At 40.7% G+C, this 22,141-nt stretch overlaps 1 protein-coding gene across 1 annotated transcript in view; it reads left to right on the forward strand.

The window, feature by feature from the left end:
- AQP1 (aquaporin 1 (Colton blood group)) overlaps positions 1–20,052 on the forward strand; it is a 43,006-nt gene extending 22,954 nt beyond the window's left edge. Inside the window, exons 3-5 of the mRNA XM_089533706.1 lie at positions 11,019–11,183; positions 12,069–12,149; positions 14,003–20,052. Coding sequence (XP_089389832.1) covers positions 11,019–11,183; positions 12,069–12,149; positions 14,003–14,176 — 420 coding nt within the window. The 3' untranslated portion in view covers positions 14,177–20,052. The remainder of the gene's footprint in view (positions 1–11,018; positions 11,184–12,068; positions 12,150–14,002) is intronic.
- The last annotated feature ends 2,089 nt before the right edge of the window (positions 20,053–22,141 follow it).

Below are 22,141 nucleotides of genomic sequence, written 5' to 3' on the forward strand. Positions count from 1 at the left end.
AGGGTTAGTTCTGGGGGCAAGACTGGCCCAAGATCACTAAGAGCTGATGATTTTAGACCTTTTGACCCTCTCTTCTGGAAGGCAGCCTCACCTTCCAAGGTGTAACCGAAGACTAAACTCCTTGAAACCGCTAGCGAAAGCACTTTGCTTAGCCACACAAGCCAACAATGATGGGAACAGCCAGGGAAAGGTGTTGATGTCTTTTAAGTGTTTGTTTGCTATAGTGTTCCAGGTGCCAGACTGACCACTGGAATGATTGTACAGCATGGGCAGGAAGGTAGCAACCAAACCTCAATAAATCCAGTGGAAAAGGTTTTGGTTCCAGGCCAGATGCTAGAAGAAGGGAATAAGAACCTGGGCACTTAGAAGGTTTGGCTTCTGAAGATGCCAAATCAGGGCAAATATTATTAATGGAGAAAACATGGTTCCCACCCATGCTTTACACAGGGGTGCAAGTGAAGAGGTTTCAAACCACTGCTATCAATGTGAACAGGTACAGCCCAGAAACAAAATGGTGCCTAAGTATTCCTTGGAATTTGCAGAAATGATGGGAAATATTCATTCCCATTTATTGTTGGTACATCTTTCAGCAGAAGGGCAATGGGAAGTAATGGCCTTAATACAATGCAAAACACAGGAAAACAACAGGGTCAGAAACTCCGGCTACATTGCAGTCAGGAATGTTGTTTATGTAGCAAGATGAAATCCACCACCCTGATGACACAGATGGTTGCGCCGTTTGAGACAAACAAGTCTGACTGATGGTGCATCTCCATACGTAGATCCTCTGAATATGTTCTTCTCCTGCTGCAGCAGTGATTTATCTTTAGTGATGACATTTCTTCCCTTAACATTTCCTTTAAGTAATGGTCCATTGTGGTTCTTAGTTGTTGTTGCTTTTTTAGGTGTGCATCAGTGATGTAGGCTGCATTGCACCTGTCATGGCTCCATCCTATGGAATCCTGGGATGTGTAGTTTGTTGGGATATCAGAGCTCTTTGACAGAGAAGACTATAAATGTTTCACAAAAGGTACAAATCCCTGAATTCCATGGGATGGAGCCATAGTAGTTAAAGTGGTCTCAGAGTGCATTATTTATGCAGTGTAGATGCAGCCATAGTCAGGGGGGGATGAGGTCATTATTCCCTGCAAAGAATTTGCCGCCATTGAATTTTTCTTTGGCTCTCAGATTTCTAGCATTGCAGTATCTTAAAGGAGAGCCAGTGTGGTGTAATAGTTTGAGTGTTGGGCTAGTAGTATACTGGGAGAACAGGGTTTGAACCCCAGCTTGGCCATGGAAACCTACTAGGTGGCCTTGGGCAAGTAACACTTTCTCAGCCTCAGAGGATAATGGCGAACTCCCTCTGAAGAAACTTGCCGAGAAAACCCTGCGATAGGTTTGCCTTAGGGTTGCCATACGTCGGAAACAACTTGAAGGCACACAACCACACAAAGTATCTTAAATCATCCATTGAGCATCTAGTAATGCAACTGAGGCATCCAAAGAAAAGGAGCAGGCATAAGAACATGAACATGGCAAATAGGCGCACATTGTTTTCAGTGATTTATTCTCTGCAAGGAATCAAGTACTCCCATTAAAAAGATTTATTAGGGTTGCCAGATTTCAGGGTCTGAGCCAAAGTCTCACTGGTTAGTATGCATTTCCAGGCAGGGAGAAAAAGTTTCAGAGAGAGTGGCACTGGAGGGGAAGGGAAGTTTGATGATGATGATGATTTTGAGATGGCTTTAAAGCCCCCATATCCACCCATTCCCAGCTGATAGCAGAGGTCTCTGCTTCAGTGTGAATGTGTCTGTATGTGTATGACACTTATGCAACCTGGATGCAGTAAGAAGCCAGGCAGAGGTTCAGAGAGGGAGAAGAACAATGAAGGGGGAGAAGGTTTTAACATCAGATGATGATGATGATGATTTTTATCCCACCTCTTCCCAGCAGGGAATTTTAATGAAGATAACAGGTTTGGTTCTAGAACCCCCTGTGGATGACTAAATCCATGGGTACTCAAGCACCATTAAATACAACAGCATTCTAAAATGGAATCCCTTATATAAAATGCCACAACCAAGGTCCGCTTCTTGGAATGTATACATTTTAGAAATATTTTGAAACTGTGGATGCTTGAATCTATGGATAAAAAAATCAGTGGATACAGAGGGCTAATTGTATATGTACTATAGCTGTAAATAATAAACCATATGAAATGAATTTCTGTTTCCAGTAGCGTTTTTAGCTTTTCTTTTGTAATGTCCTACATTTTGCAGTGCCTTTGCAGTTATGACATCTGGTCACCCAGCCCTGGGACCCTTCCTGCCAAATGGAGCAAGTCAAGGAGTGTCACACCAGCACTGTGACTCATGAGTGTCCTTAATGTACAACTCCTGGCAGCTGTGGTGCGGGCCTTGAACAAACTTGCCAGCAACTGGCAGTGAGTTTTTCCAGACCCCAGCAGCCATGTACAGTCTGGAAAACCTCCCCATGTGCTAGGGATGTAATCATTCACTCATTTCATTAATAAAGGAAGCAATGAGTAATTTATCTATTTTCGACGCAGTATGAATATGTTTGCAGAGCCTCTGAATTTTTGAAGGCTATTTTCCATTCAGGACTTGTTTTGTGAAATTTGCACATGATTTTTTTTTCTTTTTTCCTGACAGCAAGCTAAATTTTTCTGTGCAGAAAACAGTGGCAGCAGTTGGTATCTGCTACTTAGGGTGCGTCCACAGCATAGAAATAATGCAGTTTGACACCACTTTAACTACCATGGCTTCATCCTACTGAATCTTGGGATCTGCAGTTTGTTGAGATGCCAGGACACTTTGGCTCAGAAGGCTAAAGTCTTTGTAAAATTACAAATGCCAGTATTCCATAGAATGGAGCTACAACACTTAAAGTGCTATCTAACTGCATTATTTCTACAATGTAAATGCACCAAAATATACTTAATTAAGTAAACTCTCCTGGTCAGATCCCTCTCTCAAACCTGATGCAAATTTCGTTCATCTGTGCTCTGATCAAAAGTGGAATGGACCTCCTTTCCCCCATGAATGAAGGTGATGCCCAGTAAAGTAGTTGAGGGAAGGGAGGAAGTTAGAATTGTAATAGTTATGCCAAAATCATGTCCAAATAAAAATTGTGAATATGGAACAGTTACAGATGACTAAATCTAGGTGAAAGACTTTCTGTTAGATTTTGGGAGGGGGATCATACCAGTAGAGGTTACATAGCCTGCGTCTATGCTGTTTGCAGTTTGATACCATTTTAACTGCCATGGCTCAATGCCGTGGAAGCCTGGGATCTGTAGTTTTGTGAGATATTGTGAGAAATCCTTCTCCATCAGAATTCCAGGATTCCTTATGATGGAGCCATGGCAGTTTAAGTGGTAACAATAACTCTGCAGTATGGTAGCAGCTTTAGTTACATTTAACTAAACTAGGTAGCTGATATAGAACCCCATCCAACATTTTTCTACAAGGAGAATAATATTTTCTACTTGCTATATTTATGCACAGAAACATAATTTCCTAGGAGAAAAAAAAGCTGTGTTTGTGTGTTTGTGGAGAATATGTCACAACTTGCAAAGATTCTCATTGGTTCAGGATTCTCCTTGTCAGCGTTTTCTAACACTCAGGAAACAAAATTTTGACCATTTTTGAATCTTTTAAAATCTTTTTGAATATTTCTATTCCTATTTGAGTACAACAAATCTGCTTCCTCCAAAGTCATCCCGGTATCCGGGGCTGTTTTGCGGAAGAAGGATAATCTCTTGTTAAATAAACAATAGCATATCAACAATCAACCTGATGTGGTGAGCTTGCTGCGGTTTCCAAGATTCTGACATTGGCACAAGTTGCCATCCTAGTCTATGTTTTCAGAAAGATGATAATGAGATTGCTATTGCACAAAATCTAAAGACACTGTTTCTTGTATCTCGAGTATGGATAATGTGTGGTGTGCACACCACAAAAGTTCCATGCCAACCAGTTTTGTGGCCCTGGGAGCCCCATCTCAATCTGGGAATATATGGAAAATGCACAATCACAATCTGAATTTGCAAAATCTCAGGGTGGTTGACCATATTCTCAATGTCGTGCCTTACCTGCCTATCTAGATATATCGAGACACTAGTTAGCATTGAGAATGAGAACATTTGTATTGCATTGATCCCTAGCTTTGAATTTTGCATGAGCTGAAATTTCAGTGGCAACAATGCTATGAACAAACTAGACAGTGAGGCATTCCACATGGAGAGGATCAGTTAGGATGACAGCAGAGAAGAGGTAGCATTAAATAAATACTGAAAACTTTATGGCCGACCCTCTTTGTTTACAGTCTTCTATTAAAAATTTGTTTATTTTTAAATCTTCTGATTTATTCCTTTAGTTGGTTTCTCTCATCCAATAAAAAAACATTCCCACAGCGATGAGACAATGGCAGACGTTTAATGAGACAACCAGCAAATCAAATAGATCTTGCTGGCATTGTCGAATGAGACGCCTGTAGAAATACAGATATTTACTGTCTGCCAGACAGTCAGTGGGTCCACTAGACTGTTTTTCTATACTCTTAAATACAAACAGGATCATAATGCTTCTTTTTAGAGGCTTCTCTCCCCTCTATACATAAGTAAATAAATAAAAGGAAGTCCTAGTTTCTCTTAAGAAACTAATTCTGGCTCGGACATGTGAATCCACTGGGCGAATCACACTCTCTCAGCCTCAGAGGATGTCAATGGCAAACACCCTCTGATGGTATGTGACAAGAAAAACCCATAATTGGTTCACCTTTGGAGTGCCATAAGAAGGAAAACCAGCATCGTGTAGCGGTTTGAGCATTGGACTGGGACTCTGTGGATCAGGGTTTGAATCCCAGGTTAGACATGTAAACCCACTGGGTGACCTTGGACAAGTCACACTCTCTCAGCTTGAGAGGATGCCAATGGCAACGAATTTGTCAAGAAAGCCCTGTGATACGTTCACATCAGGGTTGCCATAAGTTGGAAATGACTTGAAGGCACACAACAACAACAACAACAACAGTTTCTCATAATGTTTTGGAGCTACTAGGCAACAAAATGTACAGCTTAGTCTGGATGTACAATTTCAGGCTGCACATGAGCTGTTTTCTTGACCATGTCCCCAGTACAAATAAGCAAGCTCATGGCACACAGAATCATAGCGATGTAAGGAAACCATTGCTGTACATTACTTTTTAAATCAGTGTGACAACATCACTGCTACTAAGATTTCTCTTAAGGTGCGTGACTCAAATCTTCATAAAGCTTTCTCTGTGCATGTCATGCATAGGGAGGTGGTCAGCGTTCATGGAGACGAATGCTGACAAACCCATGAATCCCAGTTTATATAAAAATGTATTAAATCAGCATGAGCCTGCTGCCTAGCCAAAGGCTTTTTTTAATCATAAAGGAGCCCAGTGGCATGCCACGGTATTATCTTGTGTAACCAGCAAATAGCATCGTTCGTATTCTCATGCTCATCCAAGGAAAAACATTATCCCCCCACTTGACAACCTTCCTTTAAAAAAACAAAAGCCGAATGCAAGAAAATATGTAGCCACTGGGGAAGAAAGTAGCCTGGTTTACCTTGATCCAGTTTTAATTTCCTGTTTCTTGTTTTTAGTCTCTTTGTTTACAAAGGGCAGATAGCAAAGAAGCATCGTCCATTGACAATATGCTCTTCATTACCCACATTCCGACTTAAAATTCTGGAATTGGGGCCAATGGTCAAATGAATCAGCAAGAGCTGGAGGTTGTTGTGTAATGGAAAGGAAGATGGTGCCCCTTTCCTTTAAGGTCATTGTTACTGAGAGATAACATCTCCTGTATGGGTCTTATTGTGTTGTTGTTGTTGTTGTTGTTGTTGTGTGCTTTCAAGTCATTACAGTGACCCAAAGGTGAAGCTATCATGAGGTTCTCTTGGAAAGATTTGTTCAGAGGAGGTTTGCCATGGCCATCCTCTGAGACCGACAGAGTGTGACTTACCCAAGCTCACCCAGTGGGTTTGCATGGCCAAGCTGGGGTTTGAATACACATAATTCGTACACAATATTTCATCATTCAGGCCATTCAGAAGCTTGGGAAAGCATGCTTTATGGACTGCAGAATCCTGCAGGAAGCATAGCCAGTAGCCATAACTACTTAGGAGATTCTGGGAGTTATAGTCACAAAGAAACAAATTCTGATCAGGCTAGTATCATGATATTGAGCTAAAAGGGGCTAATTTCACTTTATGTTGTGAAAAAGGGTCACTCTTGATGTTTGTGTGTGCTTTGGTTGGAGGTTGGAGACACATTTTTGAAACCTAGCACTTTGGAGGAGACAATTTTGCACAGTCCTGAAAAATGTGCTTTTGATTTTGAAGTGAGAATGGCAGGAACTCAATGCATGCCAAATCAAGTCAACACATACGGATCCCTGAAAAATTCAGCTCCGTTGAACTTGAACTTTCAAAAAGAAAGATAAAGGAACCCTGTTGACAGTGTGAAATGGCAATTTGAGCCACTCTGGCACACAGTTCAAGTAAAAAATAAATAACAGGCAACAGCACTAGTTTGCTCAGGGAAAATAAATATCAGCACTTGTACTAGTAAGATGGTTATTGCTATGACTTGCCAAAATTGTATGTGCACATTTCCTAGAATCATAGAGTTGGAAGAGATCCCAAGGGCCATCCAATCCTGCCCTCTGCCATGCAGGAACTCACAATCGAAGCATCCCTGACAAATGGCCATCCAGCCTCTGTTTAAAAACCAAAGGAAGAGACTCCACCACAGTCCCAGGAAGCACCTTCCACTGTCCAAAAGTTCTTACTGCCAGGAGGTTTTCCCTAAGATTGTGGTGTGATCTCTTTTCCTGTAAGTTGCATTCATTGCTCCATGTCCTAGTCCCTGGAGCTGAAGAAAACAAGCTTGCTCCATCATCAACATGACATCCATTCAAATATTTAACCAGCATTTATTTGCTATTATTATTATTATTATTATTATTTGTTGTCAAGCTGACTGCGACTTATAGTGATCATTTAAATAAGCGACCCCCAAAAGCCCTAGTCATCAACTGCTCTGTTCATGTTTCGCAAAACCATGGCTGTGGCTTCCTTGATTGTCTTTTTAGCAATCCGTGGTATCCATAGAACTTTGCTTCAGCACCATATTTCAAATCATCATCCTGTTAACTTTCTTCCTGGCTCAGCTTTCACAATGATATATACATTGGCCTTCCATATCCACGGATACCTTATCCACAGATTGAAGCATCCATGGGTTGAAAATATTTAAAAATAACAATGGGCCCTTATTATCTGCTGAGGTTTGGTTCTAGGACCCTCCGTGGATACCAAAATCCATGGATGTGTAAGTCCCATTAGATACAATAAATAGTAAAATGGTGTCACAAAATCTAGGTTTGTTTTTTTGGAATTTATATGTTTTTTGAATATTTTCAAGCCGTGGATGCTTGAATCCATGGATAAAGAATCCATGGATACAGAGGGTCAACTGTATATACAGTTCCAAAAAAACAACAACAATCCTTCATTTTGCTATTTTATATAAGAGACATCATTTTACTCTGCCATTGTATATAATGAGACCTGAAGATCCACATATTTTGATATCCAAGGGGGGTCCTGGAACCAGCAGATAGCAAGGGCCCATTTTACTATGACATGGATGAGTCTGACTTTGGTATTTAAGGCGGGGTACAGACTGCCCAAAAAGGGCGGTCTGCCTGCGCCTTGTTTTGCTGTGCGAGGAAGCTGCAGTGGACTAACCGTGCGGCTTCTTCGCGCAGCAAAAAGAACTGGCAAAAAGCAGGTTCTTTTTGTGGTGCCATAATGATGCCGCAGTGTGTCAATGGCGCACTTGTAACGTCATTATGGCGCTGTGACGTGCAGATGCCAAGCGTCCATTGTGTCAAAATGGTGGCATCTGTACAGGGTGCTGCCATTTTGATGCCCTCATCATGTGCGAGGGGCAAGAGGCGTCTGGAAGCATTGCCCTTCGCATGTGACAAGGGCACCCTATCGCGCCCTTCTGTCCTGTGCCTACCTTGCTTTAGACATGGGTGGTTGGGGCAGAAAACATCATTTTCTATGCAGAAACATTCTGTCCTGCACAGAAAATGGTGTTTCCTGCATAGAAGATCTCATACAAAATTCTCATGTGACTGCTCTGCATTGAAAACAGCATGATCTGTGCAGGAAACAGCATGTTGTTTTCTTTGCAAAACAACGACATGTGAATTTTGCACAGAAGATATCCCAAACTGAATAGCCTTCAAAAACAGCACGGGTTTTTGAAAACTTTCACTCAGCAGGAAGAATATCACTAAAATTACTCATTGCTTCTTTCAAAAAGAAACTTATTGAAGAATGACCTTCCCAGTCCAAAGTGGAATAAAGGAGAATGTAGCATGAGGTGGTCAAGTTATTCTTTTTTCATAGCTGAGATCCAGGCTGATGGAGCCTTTCCCTCCCTCAATCTAGAAGTGGCCTGGAAATTTGAAAAGGGTTTCTTCCTGAGTCTAAAATCAGAAGCTCCCCAAAATTCACCCAGTGTCCCTGAGATGCATTTTGAGCCCTCAAATATTTTTTAAAAATCAACTTTTTTGGCTGATACTAGAGCAACCAAAGGGCCCCAAAATAAAATTATTTGGGGGCCCTATGCAACCTGTCACCTGTGCTTTCCCTACCCCAGATTTAAGGGTTCAAAAATGAGTGACAGGGGCTGAATGTAGACTGCAAGTCTCATAAAATGTCTACTTTCACTCAATTGCAATGGTTCTCAAGGCCTGTGCAACAACAGATTTGTTGTGGAGAGTCATAATTTTGAATGTTTGAGACACACAGAAGAAACTCTATTACCCAGAATCCATTAGTGGAATGCAATAAGTTCTAGGTGCATGTTAGCTTATTGAATATTAGCAGTTCATTCATTATGCTCAGGACCAACTGTGCTTCATTCATAGCTACACTGCATTTTGGCCTTTGTTGTCTTCAGGCTGCATAAAAACTCCTGCCTTCTCATTTTGTTTGCAAGGACACGTTCATCTGGTGCTTTCCAGAGCCTTTTCAAGATAGAACAGAATGTACCAAACGTGGAAGGCCATATTGGTTTTCTCTCAGTACATAGCAGCAGTTCATGGCATTGAAAAGTATGAAGAAAAGCTGTATGTGTGTATATGTGTGTCCGCACATTCATCTATCAATCATTACTGAATATAAGCCCACTTACTCGGACAGTTTCAGAGGAAAAGAGTAGTGCAACCAGAACATTTAAAGCTCCCCACACCTTTTTGGAGTAGAAAATGAGGTTTAGATTCTTGCAGCTCATTTTTAATCCTCTTAGATACAGATGACATTTTAGACTAGAGAACAAACTCCTGGTTCCGATAAACACATTTTTTTTTAAAAAAAGATGCTGGTATGATGTATTAATGCAAGCCACAACATAGTATTTACCAGTCTGGTTTTGATAGACAACTCTTTTGAGGCAGCTGCTATCACAGACCTACTGCCTTTTTCTTCTGCGGCTGTTAAGAGTCAGTTCATACAAACATGCATCCTTGTTGACTTTGGCCTAATCTGTTGTTGTTGTTGTTGTTGTTGTTGTTGGTGTGCCTTCAAGTTGTTTCCAATTTATGGAGACCCTAAGGCAAATGCATCATGGGGTTTTCTTGGCACGATTTGTTCAGAGGAGGTTTGCCATTACCTTCCCCGATGCTGAGAGTGTAGCTTGCCCAAGGTCACCAAGTGGGTTTCATGGTTAAACAGGGAATTGAACCCTGGTCTCCAGGGTCATAGTCCAGTATTCAAACCACTACCCCACACTGGCTCTCCTTGGATTCAAAGAACATGGGGTAGACTTATTATTCTTTGAAGATAGCCTTATGAAACGTGTCCCCATGTTGGCCTAATCTACACAGGGACAAGTTGTATAATGTGTCCTCAAAGAACAATAACACTGTCCATGTTCTTTGAGGACACATATTTTGGAACATAAAAGTAGAATAAGGAGCTTAGCTAGGGAGGATACTTTTCTCCATAAAAAACAGTCTCCCTGTTCATTTACATTTGGAGATTTGAAAGTGGTTCTCTTGGAGTCCAAAAATCAAACTCTTTTACAAGTGGAATCTCTCTGGATTCATCTTTTAAATAAGGACATAATGAAAGGATGCATTTGGAAATGGTTTTTGTGTGTGTTTGTGTATGTGAATCACTCAGTTGCTAACTAGGTCAAAACAGGCTGCATCCACACGGGAAATAACCTGGTTTAACACCGCTTTAACTGCCCTGGCTCAAGGCTATGGAATTCTGGGAGTTGGAGTTTGTTGTGGAGCCCATCGCTGCCCTCCTCATTCTTAATCTTCTTCTGATTTCTTGACTGCAGTCCCCATTATGATCAATGTTTGATCCAAGGCATGGGAACTCTTTTACTATTTGAATTTCCTCATTGTCTAGGTTGAATTTACTTAGTTCTTCCATGGTCATTATTTTGGTTTTCCCCCCCTTTATGCTCAGCAGCAAACCTGCCTTTGCATTTTCTTCCTTATTAGATGTAGCACTCTATTAACATGGAGCTACCAACTGCCTAGCGTGATGAAGAATGTTAGCAGAAAATCCCTTTCAGCAGCAGTAGGAGACTTTTTCTAATATCTTTAGCTGCTGCTCAGGTTTTCATTTGTTGGAGGGTCATGGTTCCATAGTCTGATTTGGGTGCAAATTTCTTCCGAAGCAGAGAGGGCACATGCTGGCTGTAGGAATCTGGAGCTGTATTTCTCTAAAGTAACTTTCCTAAGTGAAGAGTTTATGCATGTAAATCATATCTGGATGCCTGGTTTCAAATGAAATATTTACATGCTGAAAGCTAATCCCTGAAGTATTGGAGTATGTGAGATTCTCAGAGATAGGATTTCTCCTTTGCATGACTGTTGCAGACGACAATTATTTACTCTTGTCTTTCTCTCTCTCTCCCTCCATCCCCAGCTGGCAGATGGAATCAATTCAGGACAAGGCCTTGGCATTGAGATCATTGCCACCTTGCAGCTGGTTCTCTGTGTTCTGGCCACGACAGACAGAAGGCGGACTGATGTCTCTGGTTCAGCTCCACTGGCCATCGGACTTTCGGTAGCCCTGGGACACCTTCTTGCGGTAAGTATATGCTCTGGCTGGGGAACAATGTGCACTTCCCAAGATAATGAAAATATTATGTTCGAAAGTTAAAAGATAGATAGAGCCCTGGTCAATACAATGGAGAATGAATGAACAAATGAATGAATGAATGAATGAACAAATGAATTCAAAGTGTTGCTTATGAACCATAAGTCTTAATATGGCTTGGGTCCAGGTTACTTGAAGGACCAGATAACCCCATATGAGTCTGTTTGGGATCTTGATCTTGATTTTGAGTTCTTGAGGGATCTTGATTTTCAGATCTTGATGGAACTTGATTTTCAGGTTTTGAGGGAATTACCTTTTCTCTGTCTCACAACCTACATGGCTATAATTGGGTGGGAATACAAGACAAGGCCTTCTTGGTGCCTGCCCCTGTGTCTGGAAGTCACTTTTTAGAAAGGCCACTTCCATGATATCCTTTGAAGCCTTTTTTGCCTCCAAATGGCCCCAAATACCCTCAATGAGGATATGAAAGCATTTTTGACATGCTTTCAGGTCTTCCTGGATCATTTTAGACCAAGGAAGGGCCTTTTCTAACAACAAGAAGTGAGCAAATGTCACTTCTAGTTCACTTTCTCCAAGTATTTGGAGAATGTATTGGGAGATTCTAAGGAAGTTGTAGTTGTTGCAAGGAGTTCTGCTTTTCTGTGTATTTGAGGATTTTGATGTGATTTGGATGTAAAAACTACCCTGCCTCCAATTGTGTTGATAAATACAATAACATAATATAAATTTTTCCTAATTTGTCTTAACTGGATACTAATTAATTCTTAATTTGCCAGCATGGGAGAAGGTGCTCCTCACTTTTCTTCAGTATCCTTGTGCCTCCCCACTAATTCCCATTCTTGTTGCCTCTCACAGATTGACTACACCGGTTGTGGAATTAACCCTGCCAGATCTTTCGGGTCAGCTGTGATTGTCGGCAATTTTACGAACCACTGGGTAGGTCTGAAACCCTGACGCTAAAATAGACAGATTGGCCAGAATATCAGTTGCAGTTAGAATAGTTGTGCAGCTGTTAGTTTTACTAGAGAAGACCCATAGAACAGCTGAATGGAGATAGACTACAGAGGTCCAATTAATTCCAATTGGTCTACTCAAATGGGGACAAACAATAGGATTTAAATCATTGTTAATCCAAAGGTGGAACTACTTACCCCTCAAAGACCTTCTCATTTAAATATTCTTTAAATGCTTGGGCAAGAAAGATGTGTGATGCATGTGCTGTTTTTAATATATATTTCAAATGTGCTTTTAACTGTTTTAAACTAATAGCTGCAATTCTGTATGTGTTAGTTATATAACTATCATTGGGGTTGAGTAGATGGCCCCATGCTATCCTGGCCTGGGTCCCAACACAGGTTGGTCCCTGGACTGGTGCAGGGACAGCTGGGTGTTTACATGTGCATCCGCTGTGATGCTGTGGACCTTTGCATGCCCCTTACTTTCCTCTGCCATTTCTGCCGCTGAGTCGTTGCATCTGACATGGAAACAGAGCACCAGCTGCACCCACATGGCCAAGCACCCCATTTCCATGTCAGACACAGTGATGGGGGGTTCCCAATAGCAGAAACGACAGAGGAAGGTAAGAGGAACATGGTGGCCATTTGGTCTGGTCTATTATCCCTTCTGTTGTAAACCGCTCAGATTCCCAGTGATTGGGCGGTATATAAATAAATCCTATTATTATTATTATTATTATTATTATTATTATTTGCCTCAGAGTTTCCATGAGTGGCCTTAGTGTGGGTCAAAATGACAAAACTCCATGGCAAATGGCGGGTCATTTTGGCCCACACTAAGGCCACTTTGACCAGATCCACCAGATCCATGTCTTGTCTGCTCAGGCCCAGCCCTGGAGTATTGTCCTGCATCATCCAAACAGGATGACACAAGGCCAGGGGATAGTCCCTTAGTTGTTTAGCTGAATAATTTCTCCTAGCTTAACCCCTCCATCCACACAGCAGCCACTGCAAGCAATGGGGGTCTGTCCTCCTCTCAATTGGGATGCAACAGACTGATGTTTCCACTCTCCTCCCATCAGTGATCTCCAGTGTGAAAAGGAATTGTTTACCCTCCTGCTTATGAAAGTCATACTGGAGATCACTCATGGGAGGAGGGTGGAAATATCAATCTGCTGCACTTCAACTGACAGGAGAAGCCATTACTTGCAATTGCTGATGCTCAGTAAGTCAGGACTGGGGGACTTTTACTGCATATTCGCTACTTTACTGAATATGTAGGGATCATCAATATAAATCAGTCATGTATGCGTAACTCTAGCTTACGCATTTGTTACTGATTCCTATTCATGACCCCTACATATTCACAATCCCTGGTTATGCACTCATAACTGTGATTGTGATTTCCAACAGAGGTTTTAATTGGTTTGCTGTTTAATCCATTTTTTAAATGTATCACAAATAGCTTTAGCTATTCTGTTTCAAGCTACAGGGTACGTTTTAGGCCCTATATTGGGGGAAAAGTGGGATATAAATTAAATAAATATATCTCCCCATGGTTGAAATACATGTGAATTCAAAGCTTGGGGGAGTCCTGACTGGTTCTCATTGAGAGTTTTTGCTGTAGGTTCCAATAGCTTCAGCTATAAATGAATAGTGTGTTATAGCTCTGTTCTCTTTCTCTTTTACCTATCCATTGTTTTCTTGGGTAGGGGAACTGCTTGGAGAACTATATTTTCCCCAAGGGCCTGCTCCAATGTGGGGAAATTGGGATAATCGTTTATCTAATGAAGAATCTATCAATTGCATTGATCCTTTGGCTTCCCATTCCAGATCTTCTGGGTTGGCCCATTCCTTGGAGGGGCCAGTGCTGCTCTCATCTATGACTGGATCCTAGCTCCAAGGAGCAGCGATGTAACCGACCGGATGAAAGTCTGGACCAGCGGCCAGGTAGAAGAATACGACCTTGATGCAGATGACTCCCGAGTGGAGATGAAACCAAAATAAACGAGAATCAAGACAGGAAGAAAATGAAAAATCCAATTTCTGAAGTTCTAAAAAAAAAAATCAGTATTATAGACTCTTTGTAAACAACAAGCAGTTCTTCCAAATGTTTTTATAAGTCATTAGGGTTTTCTTTCTGCATTTCTTTCTCTTGTTCTTTCTAGACTTTTAGATCTGTGGTTGCCCAATGGGGAAAAAAGGGGTGTGAGAAAATGACAATATTTTTTTTCAGGGAATGTGAGCTGGAGATCTGCAGGAATGATTTGGGCAGCCCAAATTTCAATGTCTTTATTCAAAGGGCCTATCTTCTCAAAACATAGATGGGCATAGAAGAAAAATGCCCATCTGAGCAGCCTACTTGGAATCAGAAATGAATATTGAGCAGTGGAGAAAACTGTCTTTATTTCTTCATTCTTTTTCTACAGTCTGACGTTTCTACCGTCTTTTTTATTTCTAGAATTTGGATAAGACTCTAGAAATGTCAGTTCTTACATAACCTTGTAAAGAACATGGATGACCAACTTCTCCATTCTCAATGGTTTACAGATTCCAGAATAAAATAGGTGTCCATTACTGTAAGGGAGCATATAAGTCCTGCTTTCAGATATAGGCATATGACATTTATATTACATGCAAAAGAAAGAGAGAAAAAAGGAAATGCCACATTAAAAGAGAGAATATAATTCTATTACATTCATATTACATACAAAAGGAAAAAAGGAGGTGTCACATTAAAACAGAGAATGCATTTGTTTCTTACATCTTGAAAGAAACTCCTCCCTTCTCTCTCCCTTTTTATGGAAAAGTCTAGGCAATTTTTGGTTCTTTTTATAAAAATGAAAATTCCTCTGATTTTTTTTTTTAAAATTGCAGTTTTGAAGAGAGAAACTGATCCAGGTTGGTCCTCCCCCCCCCCCCCCCCCCGTTTGCTATGAACTTAACATAGTCATATATCCTGTGGATGAACTTTGAGCCTCTTTCTGGCACACAGGTCATTTAAGCTCTGCAGAATCACATTTTGTTGCAGAACACACTCAAATTATGATCCATGGCATTATCACCTGAGCAGTTGTAAACAATGGCTGAAATCCTCCATCATGGTTGCTGTTACATAACTTTACATATACTTAGCCATATAGCAGAAGCACTAAAATCATTGTTTGTGAATTGTGAAGGTGTATAATGGAACATCAACACTCCCCAGCTGATGTTCTAATGCAAAATGGGACTGATGTACATCCCAAGGCACATTGGTCACTTTGCTGGCTCTTCTATGTAGTAACATCACAGCAGCCATGGACTGGATACGAATATTACAGAACTGCATCCCTGCAGATGTAAGTCTACTTACAAAGGCATATGTTCCCAACAGGATTCTGGGCGATGTCTCCAAGTTTAGCCACCTGTCATATAGAGTTTATTTTTCAACAGACACACAATGGCTGGGACAAAAATGGTCCCAACATAATTACTTTATTTGTGTTACATCTTTGTTGTTCTTGTTGTGGGAAAACAAGGAGGTTTGACATCTACTCAGAACTAATGTTCCACCTCATGCAAACATTGTGTGTTGTGGCTCTGGGTGTTCACTTACTGTAGAAGACCCTTCATTGTATACCCACACAACTGTGGACTTGATATCCTCATGGGGGTGGCAGTGGCGGTCAAAACTGCCCTAGGTTAAGTCCTTCAGAGGTTGAGATCCTACACTGCTGTGGCACAGTATTGATCTCCGTAGGTGGAGATATGCACTGAGTGTGCTACACAACCCTTACAATGAATGGCACAATTGCACAAATGAATGGTCACTTGAATATGCAACCCAATGCACAACCAAATGCATAGATGGTATCACATCTGCATGTGCAATTCCATTCCCACTAACCTGAACAGAATTTCATACCAGAAAAAGCTATCCAATTGCTTCTGTAGGGAGACTTGTGCATGCAGATGACACCAAGAGGATTATGGCCAATGAAAATATTTTTATCTTATGAATGAGGACATTAAGTTTTTCTTTGCCTTTTTGCCAGGGCAAGTTAAATGCAAAGATTAGTCTCTCCTGCCCATGGGGATATGATGCAAGGGCAGAGGAGATGGTCATAGCTGGATGTAATATTACCAGTTTGTAGGTTTTTCTACCTACAAAGCACATTCTATGCATTCTTGATCAAGAGCAAGTTCCAGTGAAACAGCCTTCAGGCATGCAAACCACAACTCAATTCTGTTCATGTCTACTCAGGATTAAGCCATAGCACTAAGTTTTATGCCAGAAAGCATATTTCAACTCCATGCAAAAACCTTATTGGCTTGAAATCACCATAAGGTTGGCAGAAAACTGAAAACTGGAAGGTGCTCCTGTACCTTTAATGGTTGTGAAGAAGAGACAATTTCAGCAGGTGTTACTTGTCATGTAACCAGATAACAAGCATCACCTATTGAATTTCCCTCTTCTACACAACCATTAAAGGTACAAGAGCATTCGCCAGTCTTCACTCTGGCAACTTTTCCAAATAACCACTTCACAAGTTGCAAAGCACAGCTGTTTTCATGCAACTGTTGTACTGGCTACAAACTAGAGCTCAATTCCATGCAAAAGTTTCCTGGCCAGCAAAACACAGCTTAGTCCCAGCCAACAACTTCCCAGATTGCAAATCACAGTTTATATCCATGCAACAGTTTTGAGACTGCAAATCACAGCTCACTTCCACGCAACAGCTTCCTGGCCTGCAAAACACAGCACAATTCCAGCTAACAACTTCCTGGGTTACAAAGCACAGTTCATTTCCAAGCCATAGTATCCTATGCTGCAAAACAGAGCTACATAGGCACAGAGGAACGAATCTTCTAAAATACTGTAATACAGGAATGCTTTCAGCATGTGTCACGTTATTGCAATAGTAAAAGCATATTAAATTATAGGGACAAGCCACTGCCGTAGGAGATGAACCAGATATTCAAGAGGAAAGATGCTCTAGGCCTTCACCTTACCCTATCCTTTCACTATCACACAACCACAAATGGATCAATTGAAATGCTCCTTACATTATGATTACACTATGCTCCAAGCAAACACATAAGGTAAAGAAGAAGAATCACATGTTGCCTTAGTTGTCATCCAGGGCAGATTGGATTGTTTGGTTAGAAAATACACTGTCATTAAAATTCTGCTTCATATTAAGGATGGAAATAATATTCAAAAACATTTTAAAAATGGTCAAAGAACTATGTTTCCTCAGGGAGGTAGCCAAGGTGGGGGGGGGTGTCCGTGGGGTCCGGCCCCCACTTCCATTAGATACATTGAATGTTGTGTGCTACTGCACCACCGCACCCAAGCCCCATTATAATGGTGGCACTTAGTCTGGACCCCGCTCCCTTCCCAAAATCCTGGCTACGTCCCTGGTTTCCTGAGTGCCGAGAAACCCTGACAAGAAGAAGTCTGGACTGATGAGAATCTTCACAGTTTGGGAGTTATTCTGTGCAAAATTTTCACATGGTTGTTTTGTGCAGAAAACAGCATTTTCTGCACAGAAACAGCATTTTCTTCTTGGAAAAAAAATTCAACACAGAATTATTAATTGCTGTGCAGAAAATGCTGCAAGTTGGGAATTTATTATGTTTAAAATTCACACGTGGTTGATTTGCATCAAAAACAGCATTTAATATTTCTACATTGCAGTATTACTTTCCACACTGAAAAAATGCTGTTTACTGTGTAGAAAATTATGTTTTCTGTGTAAAGCAATCACAGGTGAATTGTGTGCAGAATAAGTCCTGAATAGCCTTCAAAAATGGCATAGTTTATGGAGAATTTCTTGTGCCGGGAAGAAAATTGCTGAAATTACCAATTGCTACCTTTAAGAAGAAACCTAGGGAACAATTACATCCTCACTTCATATCTTTTGAAATCTGGATGAAAACCACAGGTAGAAACCCATCTCATTCAGTCCGAACAACTCTGCTTTCATTAATCTCTCAGGCCTAACTATGCAAAAACAATTCCTTTCCCTATTTTGCTAACTAATACTGGGAAATTCAGGGACAATGTAATGCGAAGGGAATACGGCCACTACATGGCCACAATAATTAGAAATGGCCACTAATGGCCACTATAAAATCTAAATGGCCACTAGAATTAGAAATCTGTCCCTAGAAATTGTCTTTTATTATCATTTTTTATAATGATCGGGCTTATTTCCTTTTTAAAATGGATACATATACATATATACATGCATATATATGTCGATAATATATATATCTCAGATAGATAGATAGATAGATAGATAGATAGATAGATAGATGACTGATTTGTTCCCTAGAAATGCAGAAAAATGAAAAGAAACACCAAAATGTTTCTTTTAAAAAAATATGTTGAAACTGGAAGTGTAGAAGACATTAACAGGCATCATAGAACTCTAACTGTCTTTGTACTATGGATGTAAAGAATTGTCACAACTGTTTTTGTACTCAGCCAGAAAGGATGTCTTAAGATGTTGAGGCATTCTAAAAATGTGCAAGATTATCTGAATCTCACACAGCGGAGAGGAAGCATTTGACACTGTAAGAGTGTGAGGATGAAATGAGCAAAGGTTTACATCCCTGCCTTGTACTGCTTTTTACTGCTTGAGTTAAGAGTTGAGTAAATTATCCAATGTTTTGCCAGGCCAAGAATTTCATGGGTACCTCAGCCTTTTGCTTGAGATGAAGTTCTGCGTCAACCAAGGAACAAATGGGATCCTTCTCTTGAGAAACTGAATTGGTCTCCCCCAAATTCTTTCTGCTTTCCTGGAAATTTCTTGAAATGTTCTATATGAGGGTTCTGTAACCAATTTCCCTCATATTCAACATATTTGGTAGCCATAATGTTATAGGTCAACCAGTGGTTCCCAAACTTTGGTTCTCTAGATGTCTTGGACTTCATCTCCCAGATTTCCTGGCTGTTGGCCAAGGTGGCTGGGGCATCTGGGAGTTGATTGATTGATTGATTGAAATTTTATTTATATACCGCTGTTCCTATGATCACGGCGGTTTACAAAACAAAATGAAAATACGATACATTACAGATTACAGATATAATACAATACAGATCACAGATTAAAAATCAAAATTAACAGCAAAAATCCCTCATATAAAACCATACACTACTATACATCATTAAAATCCATTATTAAGACCAGTCGAGATAATAAAACAGTCTAAAAAATACAATACATAGTATACAGGAGCAAAACAGTCAGGACATGTGAGGGAAGGCTTGACGAAATAAATGAGTCTTAAGGTTTTTCTTAAATGACTCCAGGGAGGGGGCTAAGCGGAGCTCCTCAGGGAGAGCGTTCCAAGACTGCGGGGCCACAACAGAAAAAGCCCTTTGCGCAGTCATTGCGCATCTTGTCTTGGGAACACTCAGAAGTTTTTTCCCACGTGACCTGAGAGTGCGGGGCGGATTGTATGGGGAGAGGCAGTCCTCCAAGTACTCTGGGCCCAAGTTGAAGTTTCAGACATCTGGAAAACCAAAGTTTGAGAACCATTGGGCCAAAGTTTCATGCCACAGAGAGAGATGAAGGATGTGATTCTCCTTGAGTCACATATAAAACAAACTCTGTTTTATATACGAAAAAACATACATATTTAACCCAATCTGTATGCAAAGGGTACGATTGGATTTTATTAACCCAATCTGTTAGGGATGCGATATAAACCAACAGGGCTCTAAGAACAGGCTGGAGATGTTTTCACTTCTGCAGGTAGACTAATAAAAGAAAGAAGCAGAAGACTTTCTCATTATTTCTTAAGTACCTTTTTGTCATGTAAGTGTAAATATGGTGTCATGACTGCATAAGTGACTGGCTTTAAAATAAAGGAACCTTGTGCTCACCAAAGGAAGTCCATGTTGTTGATTGCTGATTTGTCATCTAATGAAAGTTCTCATTATTTCTTTTGTTGCCACGTCAAAATGGTACCGAAACGACAATTTCTGTGTAGGACACACAGCATTTGCTGCACACAAAAATATCCCTGTAGAGAAATATTATATCCCTTTTTGTTGCAAGAAGAAAATTGCTAAAAGTTCTCATTGATCCCTTCCAGAATGAAATTATCAAGGGGAGGGGGAAAAGTCACCTACATTTGCAATCCCTACAGAAACAATACTACAGCTGTACTACGTTTGTACAATTCAAACAAATATATATTTTTCATATGTGAGAATGAAAGCAACAGGAAATAGCTCCTCCGCTTTCCCCCACAACACAGGAAGGAGTTGTCATTTGTTCTCACATAAGTGAATGAAACAACAAGGACCTACATCTCTAAACAAAAGTCATTCTTTTCTCCAGATTGCTTCTGTGGCCTCAAAAGATTTCTCCCTGAAATCACTGACTTAATCGTGGCAGTACAACAGAGTTTCCTCTTCTATGTTTTCAGAGAATCAATCCCTTCCCAAGATTCAGAAATGATGTTTCAGCCTCCTAAGGCTGTTATACATTTACACATCCGCCAGGAAGAAGAAGCAAAACCAAGGCTTTGTCCCGATGCACACAGAAAATATGAGGTGATGAATTTCTTTCTGCTAGCACTGCTTCCCAAACTTTGTTTCTTTAGGAATTTAGACTTCATCTCCCAGAAGCCCCAGCCAGCTTAGCAAATACACAGGAAATCTGGGATCTGAAGTCCAGAATATCTGGAAGGCCAAAGTTTGGAAACCAGTTGGGTGCTCACTGCTCCCTAAAAACACACATATTTAATCTGTCTAAACGTTCACTCTCGCTTCATTAAAAATGCTCAAGCTGGTATACATGCCTCACCAACCATTTTCATTACAATGACCGTATAAAGCAAGATGGGAACTAAACTAGATTTGGGGATCTTATACATTGTTGGCTACAACTTTGAGCATTCCTCAACATTGGCTGAGTTTTCTAGTGCTGTTGGGAGATGCAGTCCAACCACATCTGGAGGGCCTAGTCCTGGACCTGAGGAGGCTGAGTGGAAATTTCAACACAAACCTCTCAATCTTCATTCTACATACTGTACTAACCACTATGCCACATTACGGCTGGCATCCTTTTGGTGAATTGTGATGATGTAAGTCAGACCTTTCCCATTGCAACTTGCTTTTTTGCTCATTGAGGAGGTCAAAATTCTCTACCATCTGTGCAATGAGCCAAATCTCACCCTCAAGCCCACCTTTTCTCAACTGTAGCCTCTGCCTAAATACCTTAAAGGCATCATGTCCTATCTGATCTTGGAAGCTAAGCAGGGTCATCCTTGATTAGTACTTGGATGGGAGACCACCCCAAAATACCAGGTGATGTAGGCTATATTTCAGAGGAAGGAACTAGCAACACCACCTCTGAGTATTCCTTGCCTAAGAATACCCTTTGAATTTCCTGGAGTAGCCATAACTCGACAGGTGGCTTCTATTGATACCTCCCAATGACCTCTGCAGTATTATATTACCTGAGTTTGTATTACGCGGTTTCAGTTATACGCAACCAAAAAATTATGTTCTCTCTAGGCATTTTCTAGGTCCTCCACCATGATAATTTGGGGACAAAGCTGGGGAATCAGATACCTGATTCTGCTGGAAGGTGACCAAAGAGTTGTGCTGTAGGACCTAGAGATTCCTAGAGAGATCACTTCATCATTCATTTGGGGTAAGAAAAATAGCGTTCCAGATTATACATGCAATTTGCTACATGCAGAGGTTTCTGGGAATGTCCCTCACGTTATATGAGGATGCACTGTATTATAATTAGCTACGTTTTGGTTCACCTTAAGTCAAAAACAACTCGAAGGGATACAACAACAACAGCAACATTTTCATACATAAAAAGTCACAGCTATTAGAAAAACAATCCCTCCCAAGGTATAGAAATCTGAAAGAGAAAATTCACCCTGTAAAGGAATATAATAGAGATACAGAAGTTGAAATGAGTTGCTTGCAGCTGAACAGTAGCTTCACATGGC

This window comes from Sceloporus occidentalis, unplaced genomic scaffold (genome assembly GCF_023333645.1).
Source record: "Sceloporus occidentalis isolate IW3139 unplaced genomic scaffold, rSceOcc1.0.p SCAF_7, whole genome shotgun sequence".
NCBI classification, from domain to species: domain Eukaryota; kingdom Metazoa; phylum Chordata; class Lepidosauria; order Squamata; family Phrynosomatidae; genus Sceloporus; species Sceloporus occidentalis.